The 16,167-nt window shown below is 36.1% G+C and overlaps 1 protein-coding gene across 3 annotated transcripts in view; it reads right to left on the bottom strand.

Moving 5' to 3' along the window:
- Positions 1-1,085: 1,085 nt before the first annotated feature.
- The window catches only part of guk1a (guanylate kinase 1a), a 28,412-nt gene continuing 13,330 nt past the window's right edge, over positions 1,086-16,167 (bottom strand). For 2 of the 3 annotated variants that reach the window (XM_041244683.1, XM_041244684.1), the window contains exons 2-9: positions 12,245-12,358; positions 11,869-11,910; positions 9,004-9,078; positions 7,713-7,809; positions 5,888-6,026; positions 3,634-3,718; positions 2,494-2,579; positions 1,086-1,650 (exon numbers count right to left, since the gene is read on the bottom strand). In XM_041244683.1, the coding sequence (XP_041100617.1) occupies positions 1,615-1,650; positions 2,494-2,579; positions 3,634-3,718; positions 5,888-6,026; positions 7,713-7,809; positions 9,004-9,078; positions 11,869-11,910; positions 12,245-12,358 (674 nt within the window). In that variant the 3' untranslated portion in view covers positions 1,086-1,614. The remainder of the gene's footprint in view (positions 1,651-2,493; positions 2,580-3,633; positions 3,719-5,887; positions 6,027-7,712; positions 7,810-9,003; positions 9,079-11,868; positions 11,911-12,244; positions 12,359-16,167) is intronic. The other variant, XM_041244685.1, reaches the window with a different exon arrangement.

The following is a 16,167-nucleotide window of genomic DNA, read 5'->3' as shown; positions in this document are numbered from 1 at the left end:
ACAGTGCTATAAAAATCTAAGTTAAACCAATTAACATATAACAATACAGTACATAACCATTTTTGTCAAAGGAGAGTTAATTTTCTAGCTGAGATAGACGCATTAAATAAATTACTTGTCTTGCATTTTAAATGTTGTGGATGTTGGGGGTACCTTCCGTTGTTGCCATGGTTGCTCTGACTACTACATCACGAAACAATGAATCGTAATCTATCTATGCTACTGACAGCATCTTAACAGGTGAATCCTTGATCCAATCTCAGATCTGTAGCTCCGCAGTGAAAAGTTTTTCTTCCTACAGTTAAATTACCCTAACCTTTACTATTGGCAGTTACTGTATACTACTCTTAGAAGCCAATTACAGATAAAGTAGATTAGGCTGTTCCCACACTTATTTTTTTCTATACTACTCTTTTGAATAACACGGTGTGCCGTCCACATTAAAAACATTAACCTTTTATATAAATGCTACATGATTTTGGAAGCTTGGTTTTGTAAGCAAACAAAATAATAAAAGCGTATACAGTCTGAACTCACTTTATGAATTATTTTTGATGGTAAGCAAAAATGTTGCTTACATGTAAGGTTGAATCTATTCTGACCACCAGAGGAAGATTTTGTTGACTTCAGACTGACTTAGAATGGTCTTAATTATTCTGATCAAAATTATCTGTTTCAAAATTCCTTTTGTCAATAATTTTATATCATGTAATGTGCATGAACAACAGCTGTCAAATATTCTTAGACAAACAAATACCCTCCCTTAAGAAACACACATGGGAGAATTAAATCACATGAAATAAAACTTTAAAATTCAAGCAAAATAATTTATGTCATATTCTTTGAAATGATGATTTCTAAGCTATTCCGTCTCCTATAGTATTAAGACCATGTTCTCGTCTGCACTGTGGGGGTAGAGCCACCCAGCCATGTATTAAACAATGTAGGTTTATCTCCATTCTCTTTTAAAAGCAAGGGTTTCCTATGCATCTATCATATCTGTAAGACAATACAGCTGGAGGTGCTGTTTAGTGCGACTGTGATGTTTTAAAAATTCATTATATATATATTTTTTTTTTTTTTTTTTTTTTTTTTTTTACTAAAAAGCCCACAACCACAGTTGTGGATTATCTTGTGTTATAAATACACCCAAACAATGGAGTACTTAAATCACAAAGTAACTATTCAAGCTGGTGTCTTGTGGCTGCTGAGTACACGTTACAGGAAAACCAGTACTAATTCTCTTAAAAAAAACAAAAAACAAAACAAAAACAAAAAAAAAGCACCTCACATTTTTTTTAGCAACCCAAGCACAGCAGTAGACAAGAAGGGCTGCTAAATAAATGTATAGTAAATATAACCCTAGAAATAATAATAAAAAAAGGATAAATAAACCTTCAAAATGCACAAACACATCATAAAATATTTGTAAGTTCCTATGTTAAATTGAGAGGTAATTATAATATTATTATTAGTGGTCTTTGTTTTGGTCAGTACAGACCGGCTGGCTGAAGGAAGGGAAAGCTCCTATGGAGATGTTAAATACTGGAATGGAAGGCTGGTTATCCGTTTGTCAGGAATGGCCTGCAAGGTAGCCGTCTCAGGTTCTCTGTGTTAGGACTTATTGGATTCCTGGACCTTCTCAATTTCCTGTTGTAAAAAAAAACAACAACAAAAAAAAAAAAACTATAAAAGTCGAGCAGATTAGCCGTTTTAAAATGCTTATGGTAATTGTTTAATTCTCATAACAATAACAATAATACTTTATAAATATGTACCACTACACATGCAATAATGTCTTTGTTCATAAGAAAATAACAACACGCTATTGGAGTGCTTCTTGTAATGGCTTTTCAGATTGGTGAGGAACTACAGAAGAGGGATTGGAAATCATACAAACAAAAGGCAAGGTTCAGAACTAGTGAGTTGTATTGGAGCTATATATCAGATAACACCATCTACTACAGTGGTATCCAGGAAATAAACAATTTAACTTCTAATAAACTCATCCAACCCTTTTAACAGCAGGGTAACATCAGGTAGTCCAAGATCAGGGTCTGTGAAACAAGTCATAAGTAGTTCAACATAATCCCAGCACCCCTTAAAAGCACTGGAATCTGATGTACCAGTTCAGTCCCATGTCTATCCGGCCTGCAAAGCTGCCTATTAGTTCAAGCTAGGATTTTTGTTGGAGCTGAAGGAGCAACCTCTCTGCAAGTCACCAACTAGCAATATTTTCCTTGAACTTTTGCGTATCTGTTTACAGCACCAATAATATAATGCTGTTCTTAGACGCACTTGCGAGTTCGTGTGTACACACTGTTTAGCAGACACTGGCAGACACATGTTTTTAGCCCCTTAGTGTTTCACAAGATGCTGAATTATGCCAAGTACTGTAATTTATTTTTCAAAGTTCTGAAATTGTTGTTTATTGTACACAAAAGGCTTTGTCCCCATGTATCCGCATTAAGCAAACCTCTCTCACAAACTTACCTCAATGAGAACAGATTTTAATTTTCCATATGCCTCTTCCAAATCATCATTTATAATTACAATATCGAATAGACCAGGCTCGTTACCTGAAAAAAAATATAATAATGTTTATCAAAAGTACATGTTTATTTAAAAGCTTTTCTCATCTAAATCCTGTAAGACATTGGTTTAAATTAACTGGCTGATTTCTAGATACATGGACAAAACAGTGCCCCCTACTGGAAAACCAACACCGCGTCATACAGCACCAGATCCCTTAACCCTCTGCAGTCCCATGTCGGACCAGGTCAGTCTTCCCTTTCCAGTCAAAAGGACGTAAAGCACAGGTCTCGAGTTTTTTTTTTTCCGGAAAAAGCAGAGAAAGGCGTATCTGATAGCCCAATGCACCACAGAGATAATACGGACATAAACAAAGGAGATAGCTGCTGCTGCATCCAGCACTCAAAGAATATCACGGACATTTGCAGAGCTTTTTGAGATGTTACAGTAATAAAATAATGACTTGGAACCCATTATTGAGGAGTTTGGTGATAAAACGAGTAATCGGGAGAGGATTTATCAGTATGCATGTCTATAAAGAGGTATGTGAAAAATACAGCGAACAAGGGGTGGGGCTTGGCTAGAGATACAGTGCTGAGTGTCCTTTTGCGATTACATGCCTTTTAAACTGGTTTTACTCTGAAAAACAGTATTTTAAACAGCGTGTGTAAAATAAACAGCACGTGTGAAAATAAATTGGACCTGACGTGTCTGACAAGCGCTGAATAAATGGACCGCTAACGGTTAAAGGACACCTGATTGAACTTTGTTTTAAAGAAGATAATTTCTCCATTACGCCAGTTTTACCTACTGCCCTTTCAGAGAAACTGAGCACAGACAACTGTGTAATGTGTATATTGTAGTGTACAAGGCGAACACAATTATAGAAATGCACAGAAGTTGGTACTACCATATAATTTGTGTCCTTTTGCTTGTTTATCCAGCTGTACCTTCTGCTTGGGAACCACACATTGGTCCATTACCTTGCTGTGGTGCCCACTGTAATGGGTAGTGCTGCTTAAAACAAGCAGCCTCGTGTAGTGCCCTCTCCCCCAAACCCATATGCAATGCTCCCAGATAAATCATCAAGTGGAGACTCACTGATCTCCATGTCAGTTCTCGCCGCATCAAGTCGCTTCTGTAAACTTTCTTCAGTTTCTGTTTGCCTGTCCCGCAGCCTCTTTTCCTGAGCAACAAAAACAAATTGGAATGTTCTATTATTATTATTATTATTATTATTATTATTATTATTAGGGTTGCAACTGTCATGATTTTGCTGGAACCAAATATTTGCGTAAAATTCTGTATCTGACCGATAACTACAAAAGAGAATGATGAACCAAACCGAAACCAAATGTTTTGTACAATAAAAAAGCGTTGGCAGTTTCAGCACTAGCCTGCAGCCTTTTCTGCAAATAGACGGTTCATATTAATATCCCTTTAAGGGTACATAAGGACCTTTTTATTTCATTGTGTTACATATTCCCATGTGTTGCTACAACTGTTTACGTATGTGTGTACTGTTTAAATTTTTTATTTTATTTTTACCACTTTTATAAACTTTTAATCTGCATTCCTCAAGATGGCTCCACATGTAGCATGTTTCAGAACTACATTTCCCATCATCCTCCTTGCTCACATATGTAACATATGGATTTACCAGTGAGAAGGAGGATGATGGGAAATGTAGTTCTGGGAGGTCGTGTCTGTTAAATTACTCTGTCCATCAGATTATTAAGTATGCTATAATATATATATATATATATATCTATATATTATATATTATAATATATCATATATAATTATATATAATACGATTTGACTGACAAACAGCCAAAAGCAGAAGTAAAATCAGGCTTGTTTTTTTTTTGGTAGCACTTGTGCTTCATTTCAAAAAAAACCAACTTTAATTCGCGAGTATCAACCAGTTTCAACGTTTTGTTTTTGGTGCAAACACACAATTTTTTATATATTGCTGAAAATATATTTCAATAGAACTTAAATGACAAAATAACAATTTGTTTACAAGTATAGCATTATAACAATATAAACCACAGCAGAACAATACATGTTTTTTCCCCCAATGACAGCATTATATAAAAGTATAAATATATATATATATATTTTTTAATTGCAGTATAACAACTGTGTGCCAAACAGTCATCGTGCAGTCATAGCACTTTTTGCTTCATTTCAAAGCAGACAGCCATCAAACTCGAATCACAAAACTTATATAATCATATACAAGGTCATTAGGAAGTAAGTTTACCATCAATGCACCATATCATTGATGTGGAAAACTTATTTTCTACTTTCAGTTTCAGGTACGGGTGTGTATCGCTGTTATGCATTATTATCTGAAGTGTACTTCATCAGCAGAATGAATCTGATCCTTACAACCCCTTGTAACATCACCAAAGAAATAAATACTGTACCCTCATCTCATTCTCTGTAATAAGCATCCAGTGATTACTTGCCGAATGCGGCCATTCAGCTGTGTATATATGGATGGGCAGGTGTGTCAAGCACATTTCTTACGGACTGCTACCATCTGCCAGTGAAAAACAAAACTGCAGACTATTGTGGCATATATTCAATCCGAGGGATGTAGTGTAACACGTCTAAAAGACGTTGTAAACCTTGCAGATGCACATATAACTCCCTGCATGCTATTCTCACGGGAGTGAGAAATTTGGACTTGCGCGAAATTGCAGGATAAACAGCTGGGTGGTTAAGGCAGCTTCACTTACTGTGCATGTATTGAAATTAGTTGAATTGGTCTGATGACTTTGTTGCTGCATTCTATTAGCATACTAATTGAATTCAAGTATAAGGGCCTGATACAGTCATGTATATATCACATGAACTGCAATTCGACTCAGACGTGACTTGCATGTTGTTTGCAACTTACAACCGACCGCATTGAGAATGGGGGAGGGGGAGGTACCAGGAAAATAATAAATACGTATAATGTTAATCAATACATTATTTTATTCTTTGTACATTGTTTCTAATTGTATAATACATTGATATAAGTGATGCAGTAAAACTGTATTAAATGTATTTATTACATTTAAAGAAAATATAATGTTGTGTCCTGTTCCCTTGGCTGCACAGATGCAGTTTGGTTTTTCAGTTTTAAACTTCCATTTCGGTTTTACTAAAAAGGGATTGGACATCAAAAACAACTGAAAGAGTTGATTAAAAAAAAAAAAAAACAACGATCACAACCAACTTGCATCCCTAGTGTGAGATGTGCAATATGTCCAAGGTGTTACATACAGTATATAAGGAAATGGGAAAAAGGGTTAGGGGTTTGAGTACAATGTAAAGAAGAGTTGGTAAATCTGCTCACAAGAATTTCAACGGAGGGTGGCTGCACGGAGATATAGATGGGGTTCAGGTCGGTTTTCTTGATGTTCTTCACCCCCTGCATGTCGACGTCCAGAATACAGATCAGGTTCTTGGCCTGCACGTCCTGCACTGATGCCTTGCTGGGGAGAGAGGAGACTCATGAAGCTATGATCTCAGGTATTCCAGTCTGCTTAAACAAGCAAACCATGTACTTTAAATGAACAAGAAAGGGAAGCTACAGTCCTCAACTGTTAACCTCCTTCCCACACAGCCTCACTTTAGACAGCCCCAGCAGAAACACAAATTTAAGAATTACCATTTAAGAAAAACAATTATTTTAATAGATTCCATTGGAGTGAGGAGGGATCTGCAGCACCAGGCCATCCGTCTGCTTCTTGAAATCCGATTACTTGTATTTACAACAAGAGACGTAGCCAAGTAAATCTGGGAGAACGCTTGTCTGTTTTATTAAGCTATCCCTATTCACCATTTGCAATGCTGGGATTAGCAGTAGGCAATGGATTAGCCCATCACCTAATTCATTTTTAATGTTCTTTTAAACTCTTAACAGCTGCCCTCGTTAGCCTGTCTACAGGTCAGCAAATATAGGCCACATATGTAGCAAAATGGAAGATCAGGAACTGATTCTAACAAGGGTTCAACACAAAATAAAAGGCCCTGTGCACATTACATAACTTCAAGACAATCTTGAAAACTGTACTTGAAACCATTCTAATTAATCCAGCTCAAAGTGTCCACACTAAAGTACCGTTTCATGTTTATTCAGGCTTAATGCACCCACACACTATTAGAATAGTTGGTTACAGTTCCTAGCAACGCAATGAACAGTGGAAATCAATACGATAGTATCCCACAGAAGTAGGACTTGAAGTTTTCAGGTTTTATTTTTAAATCAGGCGACGTCCCTTTAAACAAATTGAGCTGATTCTGTTTTCATAAAACTGTTAATACTGTTAATTACAAAACAATCTTTGTTTTTACCTTCATATCTTGCCTGCGCCCAATTCTGGTCCCCTTAATTTTATTTTAAACAGAGCTGGCAAATTCTGTGACTTGTTCATCCCAATCCTACTTTTAACTTGCATTTCATTTTTGCAGTCGCCTAATTTAACGTTGTGCTTTTGTTATTTCCCCCACTAGTTTAACAGAGATGTCCTTTTTTTTTTTTTAAAGCATAAATATGAATACCCATTGCAGAGTGTACACTGATAGCAAGTCCTTCAGGCGCCAGTATTTTGCCGAACATACCACTAAGCATTCTGGGATCCTGGAGGATACACAACAAATGTAGTTCGGTATTACAGCGTCCACACTTCTGAAAAACCGCACTACATGATGCGATCTAATTGAAACCGGACACGAGACTACCCCCTGAGGTGGTCTCGAGTCTGGTTCTCGAGTACAGCATTAAACACTGCGTAGCGTAGACGCAAACTGTATTTAGCACTTTTAAGCCAGTTTAAAGGCAACTAATATGGTTTAAAGGCATAGTGTGGATAGGGTCTTAAGATTTTACAGCAAAACATGACTGTCAGGAATCCCTTCCGAATAAGAAAACACTGAACATTGTTGCATTGTTCTGACTAGCTTGTGTTGCTCTCTCCATTTAAATTACACAATTCACTCTCATATTATCATATCTCTGAGTTCTGTCTGATTGGTAATGAATACATAGAACTTTATAATCTCATCTGAAATATTTAGAATACATTCTTTCAAGTTCAAAGCAGAATCAGGAATAAATCAAATGGAGGTACCACAGAAGTCTGATTATTCATCAAAGCTGTTGAGAGCGAGCAACATACCTTGTTCCATACATGTTTCCAGAGAATTCTGCATTCTCAATGAAATCACCTGCACCTATTCCCTGCTGCATCACCTCTTTGGTCACAAAATGGTAATCTTAAACAAAAATAAAATAAATAAATAAAAACACTTAAACTTCAAAATCTAAAATGCATACCCAGGTAAACCCATGCGGCTGTCAGGAATATGCATGTACAGTGTTGCATACTGTGTCCAAGTTTAGCCACCTCACTACAAAAATACGTAACTGTATATATAAAAATGAGGACGAGAAAGGGAGTTGAACTTTCTACAAGCCCCGATTCACAAATCCTATTGCTGGCTAATTAGTCCTGTATTTAAGTTTCTTTCATTATAATTAAACAAATAATAGGCAGCCACTCCAGCAAGTACTGGCACAAATGGATAAATGGAGAACAAAACTGGGAATGTGTTTACCAAATTACCCAACTCAGACTCCTTTCCCACAAAATATCAACACTACTTGGATTTCTTGTGAACACAGGTGTCATTTAATTTATTAACTTTTAAAATAATTTTTTTTACTGGTAATATTTCAAAACTGGAAAACGATAGCAGCAAAGTTTAAGTTAGAGACTTCAATCAAGAACAGCAACCTGAAGGTAGTTAAACAAATTCATAATTTATATATATATATATAAATCACTGTACTGCTGTAGATGATCTACAATGGTAGAGGTTCTGTTGGGTAACTGAAATCAAAATTAAAACCACACCATCTTTAGCGTTCCTTAACCTTATAACCCAGAACAGCAATGTGGGAGCACATGAACAAGTGATCTAGGAGAAATCAGATTAGGAACCTCAGTTGATTCAAGAGATATAAATACGACACCGGTATGTACACCCTTAGAAGTCCTAGACAGCTTGGTGGGGAAAGAATAGCCTCTAAAACGATACCGTATTTAAACAGTATTTTAACCAGAAGCCTCAATTGAATAGATTAGACAACACGGTGGTTTCAAGCACACAAATGCACAGTAGACCAAATAGACCACTTTGCTTGGAAATCATTGAAATATTCCAAGACAAATGACTACGGTCATTAGATGTAAAAGACAAACGGTAGATTGTTATCAAGGATTCTACACTAGTAAAATTACTTTAGTAAAATACTAAAACTACTTTAGTAAAATTAATTATTATTTCTCCTTTCAGAGATAAGCCCCCAAAGCATGTAATAGGAAGTTATACAGTTAAAAAAATTGGGTTTGTGCTAAATGGCACATTGCTATAAATCCCTCTTAAGCAAGGTAAGGAATGAAACACCTCTAGCCGGAGGCAGGATGTCTGCTAGGGGCAATAATGTTGTCGCCTCAAGATACAAAGGGAGACAGTGCAAGCCTATGGAGAAAAAAAGGTATAGAAAAAAAAAAGTTTAGCTCTGTTGTACAGTGCAGTACTTTCATGCTGGAGCAGGACGTGCAGACAGTGGAGGAGGACAATGATGTATAGCAGTGCGCTTGGGAGTAAGAATCTGTCAAACTGAAACAAAGAAAAGTTTAAGAAAAAAGCCACTTTGAAATAAGCTACTGTACTTTACAGCTTAAAGGTTAATCCCTCCCAAGGATGTAACCCTACATTTAGAACCTCAGGAATCTGTTCTCCAAACTTTTCCAGCCCAGTTGTCATAAAAACAGTTGTATATAAGTTTGACCTGCAGTAAAATGAGATTCTTTTTTTTTTAATGATTTTTGCAATCATTCGAGGTGGTTCTTATTGTAATTATTGGAATATAAAACACACCCCATAGATAAGTAATTCCAGAAAAGCCACAAAGAATGGCTGCAAACATGATAAAAGGTAAGGGGACAGTATAAATCAGAATGTTATCTGAAGCTGTTTTCTACAGTAGACAAGGTTAATAAGCATTATAGTCCACTGGACCAGTTCTGAATTCAAGTACTAAAATGGTATCCATATTCCTTTAGATAAATGTATGAAAAAATAAATATGGAAGAAAACTAAACAATGAAATGTAGGTAGCAGGTAACAATGAAATGTCACGAACATGTTGTGTAGAAGGAGACAGAATTAATTCTTGTGTGTTTTTTTTTTTTCTTTTTGGACTACAGAGACAACTTTGAAAAGGATATTAGTAAATAAAATAACCTTTATATATATATATATATATATATATATATATATATATATATATATATATATATATATATATATATATACACACACACACACAGTACCAGTCAAAAGTTTGAGTACACCTGCTTGAAACCAGGTTTTTCATGATTATCTATGCTTTTAACTGTATAAACTTGTCTATAAACACTTAATATTTCATTATATGATATGTGTACTTATATAAGCTGATAATCATAAGTGAATTGCATTCAAAAATTAAATTTTTAAATGAAAATGTAAATCTTGTCAATTTCAATGAAATGGTCACCCAAAGCAAGGGGATTTCAGTCTGAAGTCCAAGTCAGTTAAAAGTCTGAAATGTGTAGAACACGGTGTTAGAACACTGGCCTAAGTATAAAAGTGTCTTTGTTAGATGTTCTCTGAGTTAACTAGCATGTTACCTAATTAACCTTTTGTCACCAATTATTGTTAACAGGTGAGGGTCCATGATTACTATAAATATAGGTAGCATAGGCACAAGTTTGTCATTCCTGAATGTAAGGGAGCAGAAAATGGCAAAATACGCTCAGTTAAGCAAAGAAAATAGACAGTCTGTAATTACTTTAAGAAATGAAGGTCAATCTTTAAGACAAATCGCAAGAACTTTGCAAGTGTCTGTAACTGCTGTGGCCAAGACCATCAAACGATTTGAAGAAACTGGCACTCATGAGGACCGAACAAGGTCAGGCAGGCCAAGGGTGACCGCAGAATCAGAGAACAAGTTAATTCGAGTCACAAGTCTGCAAAACCGGCGATTAACTGCCCCTGAAATACAAGCTCAGCTAAATGCTACTAGAAGTACAGATGTTTCAACATCAACTGTTCAGAGGAGATTGCGTGAAGCTGGCCTAACAGGAAGAATTGCTGCAAAGAAACCATTGTTAAGAGTGCAGAATAAGAGGAAGAGACTTGCCTGGGCCAAAAAACACAGAAACTGGACATTTGAGGAGTGGAAGTAGGTCTTATGGACTGATGAGTCAAAATTTGAAATATTTGGGTTGAACAACCGACTACTTGTAAGACGCAGAGAGGGTGAGCGCATGAGTTCTGCATGTGTGGTTCCCACTGTCAAGCATGCAGGAGGCAGTGTCATGGTCTAGGGTTGCTTTGCTGGTGACAGAGTTGGTGATCTTTACCAAGTCCATGGCAAGCTCAACCAGCATGGCTATCAAAGCATACTTCAGAGGCATGCCATTCCATCAGGATTACAGCTAGTTGGGCAGTCCTTCGTACTTCAGCAAGATAATGACCCGAAACACACCTCAAAGTTGTGCAAGAACTATCTGGCAAAGAAGGAAAGTGAAGGACAACTCAATCTAATGACCTGGCCTGCCCAGTCTCCAGACCTCAATCACAAAGAACTTGTATAGGACAAACTGGACAAAAGAGTCAAAGCAAAGCTATCCACAAGTGCCCTACACCTCTGGGAATTGCTGCAGAAGAGCTAGGAAGACATGTGGGGTGATTTCCTGCTGAAACTTGTTAACTGAATGCCTCGTGCTTGTGAGGCTGTTATTAAGGCAAAGGGTGGCTATTTTGAGGAATCCAAGATTTAGAGACAATTTTCAATTTTCTTGTACATTGCTTTAATACTCCTCCTGTTTTGTTTTGTATATTGTAACATGTGTTTTCATTTTCAAGTATTTACAGAAACGTATACGACGTAAAACATTGTCAATTATGAAAAAAACCTAGTTTCCAGCAAGTGTACTCAAACTTTTGACTGGTACTGTATGTGTGTGTGTGTGTATAATATATATATATATATATATATATATATATATATATATATATATATATATATATATATATATATATATATATATATATATATTATTAATCTAAGGCGCCTATAACATTTGGGTAATGAAGGGATACATAAAGATGGAACAAATATAGGTGATTATTCACCACTTAATAATAATACTTTTTCTTCATCCATTTTGGATGGAGAGGTTCAGAGGGGGAGTATTCTTTAATACATCGTCTCCATACCCTTGCCATTCTCTTCTCCAGGTCTTGGGTTCCTTGTCGTGTCTGCAGAAAATTATTTTTTTAAAAAGTCACAAGGTTATTTGTTCATGAAGACTCTCAATAAAATGTTACAATAGTAGGACCCATCATATTTATTACTTTAATGATATTATTTTATTGACAGTTTCTGGCACAAAACAAAACACTAAAAAAAGTAAATCACAGATCATCTCAGACTTTCTTGAAGATTCACTGTACACTGATCTTCTGTTCACAAGCTTTTTTTTTTTATATGGAATCCACTAATGTCCTCAGGACCAGGCTACACACAGACACTCAGGCCTTGCAATATTGCTAATTAAAGTGATGCAATTTGCTGGAAAGCAAGCAGACTTACGAGAGACGCTGAAGCCAAACACCCCTTCGTACTCCTTGAGAAGCCTCTTGAGCAGAGTGCTCTTCCCCGCTCCGGAAGGCCCGCTCAACACCACCGGTCTTGGTCCTGCCATTGCTAGAAAACACAGGAACAGAAATAAGGGCATCGGTGCTTGTTCAGCTCCCTCATATCAATACCTAACCTTCAACATTCACAAACACCTGGATATTTCCCAATGTGTATGGCAAACCGGCACACCAGTGCAATAATTAATGTCTACAGTATGATGTTTTATAGCTGGCACTATTTGGAAAACCCATAAAGTGTCTTGTTTTTTAATCTCTTTTTAGTTGATACTGTATGTGTTTTTTGGTTTTGATGTTTTAAGTAAACTTTTTTTAAAAGGTCAGAAGATACCACTCTTTGTGTAGTTATCTGCCTAGTTCATAATATTGCCAGAAGTCTAAAGAGAGACAGCTCAATACAAAAACTGCACCTTGAAATACCCATAAGTTCTAAGAGCAATGATATACAGTATGTAGTACTGATAATCAAGGTCTCAATCAATATTTGCTTCTTCATGTTATTAAAACATAGAAAAGCAGTTACCCTATTTAGATTCCCCCTCTCCTTATATTGCTATTACATTAGCAATTGTTCTTAGGTACACTCTTAACAAAACCCTTCCCTTCTTCAATCCTGGAGAGAACACCAAAACTAAACCTGCCTCAGCTTCTGTGCAACAGATGATTTTAATACAAAGGAACAGGGTATAATCCCAAGAAGGATTTGGCTTCTGCTTGCTCCCAGCCTGAGACACTTGCGTTAGGTTAACGTTTTAGTGCAGTCAACCCAGGTCTGGTATTAAACCTCAAAGCACCTTTACTAAGAACTAAGCCACTTGGTTGGTATGGCAGGCTGTCTAAGCCAGAGAAACATGTTCAGTACTGTAGCAAAAGCTCTTGTGAACTCCAAGAAACCAGGATCCAAAGCAGTAATTCAGTGCTTTTAACAATCCGGCTTCTACTACCTGTGTAGCAGGAAATAGTTCAAGACTAGAGAAAATAGCTACAAAGTGCATTTTTAGTGTTCAAGTGCCTGTGCTCATGCCGTATACAATATTTATCAAACTGAATAAAATTCAGTATTTTTGACTTAGAACGACTCACTGGAAGGCACTGTCTGTCGTCTTTAAACACATAATGGTGTTTATAACCAAGGCTTTAAAATAAACTCTTACCTAGAACTATAAAACTAATTTTTCAAGCTAGAACTTCATAGGAATTCTGCTACGACACTAATGGCTGGTTTCACAGTCCCTCATGAGCACTAAGTCTTGGACTAAATGCAATGTTAGGTAAAGCAGACCCAGATTAGTGCTAATTAGGGTCTGTGGAACCAGGCTTTAATGTTCCTTGAAACCACTAACTTCTACCTAAAGCAACATCTAATACACATTTATACTGAATCAACAGCAAACAATAAAGGGCAAGTGATTGGATGTTGAAATGCTAATGAGAGATAAGAACATGCTTTTGAGAGCTTTGGTTCTTAGACCTTTACATGTACAGAATATTAAAAGTAATTGCTAACTGGTAAACCACATCACCCTCTCTGTGAATCCACAAGACATTTCTGCAAAGAGCAATTGCACATCAGCAAAATAATATAATCTGGCACCAAATCCAAGTATTTGAATAGACTCTTAAACACATTCTAATTTGGCTCTCCAGTCAGTAACTGAAGAGCATGATAGGCATTAACATTTGATCACAAAGAAAAATCCAATAATTATCACCATAGTGACCCCATTTAAAATTTCCTGCACCTCTCATCATTGACTAAAGTGCAAAATTCACAAGTATACTGTATTTTTATATTATATATATATATATATATATATATATATATATATATATATATATATATATATATATATATATATATATATATATATATATATATATATATATACATACACACACACACACACACACACACATCTGTCCCATGTTATAAAGTCCCTCTTGCATACTGGCAGCTATTCTCTCTGAACAAATGTCACCAATATAAAACTGCTATTTTAACCCGCTGTATCACCCAAACCAAGCAAACGTAAATTAAGCATTATAGTTTCCCTCATTGCAGCACCAGCGAAATAATCATGGCCAATTAAAACAACAAAGTTATGCAGTTAACCTTTGACTCGCTCTCCTAATTCGTTGTTAACTGAACGCTCATACCAATGTCATCAACAATCCTGCTCCCAAAGCAAAACGGAAAGTACAAAATGGCGAGTCGACCCTACATTTAACACCAGAGCAAAAAAAAAAAAATATCTGCATGTATGCATCTGAAAATGAGAAAGCAAGACATTGCAAGTATTTTCTCGCCTAAGTAAAGCACACTGTTAATCGAAGGACAATTGGAGACGTTCTTCTGGATAAAATAAGTGACTTTTATATACCACAATAAAAAAAGTACGGTAAGAGGTTTGTTTCTTTACATGCAAATTTTGCACAAATGAAGGCTGACAAACTAATGCTTCAGTTCTGTAAACAGCAGAATAGTTTTTTTTTTTCTTTTAAAAAAATGCTGTTGAGCTTAAAATTGCTTTGTGAAATAAATAGATGGCATCTTTCAATGGAGGATAGTATTCAGCAGGCTTACAGCCGTGCCACAAACAGTAAATGACAGAAAAGTAAAAAAATAAAAAACGCTTTGTTTTCATGGAATAATTGTGTGGGTGATTTGATGCCAAATGTTCATTTTTGTGTTTATTTATTTATTGATTTAGTATAAATTGTTCCTCGAAAGTAATCAAGTATGTTTCATACAGACGGGAAAAGTTGATAAAACATCAATAGTAGACCTACTGTTGTGTTAACAACTAGTACTAGGCAGTATAAAGGGGGTTGACTGTGATACACACACACACACACACACACACACACGATATATATCGCAGGTGTCGGGGTCCAAAATAAATACGCTATATATCAAGGGCCACGATATAGCAAGAGACCCATAAAAAAAAAAATAGGCTAACAAATAAATACTGTACAACCACGCCCTAGTTTTATCGAGTTCGTTAGGGTCCAGTATAAATCCTCTACGCAACCTGCTTTTACTAATTTTTCGTATAAAAAGCAGCATACAGTTTTAATTCGTACAGTGGAGGGTAATTGCTTCTCATCAATCCCCAGTCTCCAATTAATTTTATGAGTCTTCCTCTCCTTTCTCAAATGCACAAACCCGCTGTATTGAAATAATCCATTCCCAACAACAAAGGAGGCTAGTTGCTAGGGAGCGGACATCACTGCCTTGTGGCTTTAGCTTGTGCATTGCTGCCACACAGGAACACCTTGCTTGCTGGCTAAAATAAAAACCGCTTCAGCCAGTAGATATTTAATTTGCTTTGTGTTATGGTGCAATACGTGTGTCTATGGTAACACTATGATATAAATAATTTTTTTTAATTGTTTAGTAAATTCTTGTTTGTGATGTGCAGTACAAAATAAAACAAACAATAATTTTAAGTGCCTGTCTATATTGCAGCTAAGGCATACGCAGTTAGACAGTAAAAATGGGGAGTCAACTCCAGGACCGCAATATATTCGAATCCGCAGTATTGCAAGCGAGCGATATAACGAGGGGTGGGTATATATATATATATATAATATATATATATATATATATATATAGTACTGTGCAAAAGTTTTAGGCAGGTGTGAAAAAATGCTGTAAAGTAAGAATGCTTTCAAAAATAGACATGTTAATAGATTATATTTATCAATTAACTAAATGCAAAGTGAGTGAACAGAAGAAAAATCTAAATCAAATCCATATTTGGTGTGACCACCCTTTGCCTTCAAAACAGCATCAATTCTTCTAGGTACACTTGCACAAAGTCAGGGATTTTGTAGGCATATAGTCAGGTGTAT

The sequence above is a fragment of the Polyodon spathula genome, chromosome 3 (genome assembly GCF_017654505.1).
Source record: "Polyodon spathula isolate WHYD16114869_AA chromosome 3, ASM1765450v1, whole genome shotgun sequence".
NCBI classification, from domain to species: Eukaryota; Metazoa; Chordata; class Actinopteri; order Acipenseriformes; family Polyodontidae; genus Polyodon; species Polyodon spathula.
This window is presented reverse-complemented; position numbering and strand designations above follow the sequence as displayed.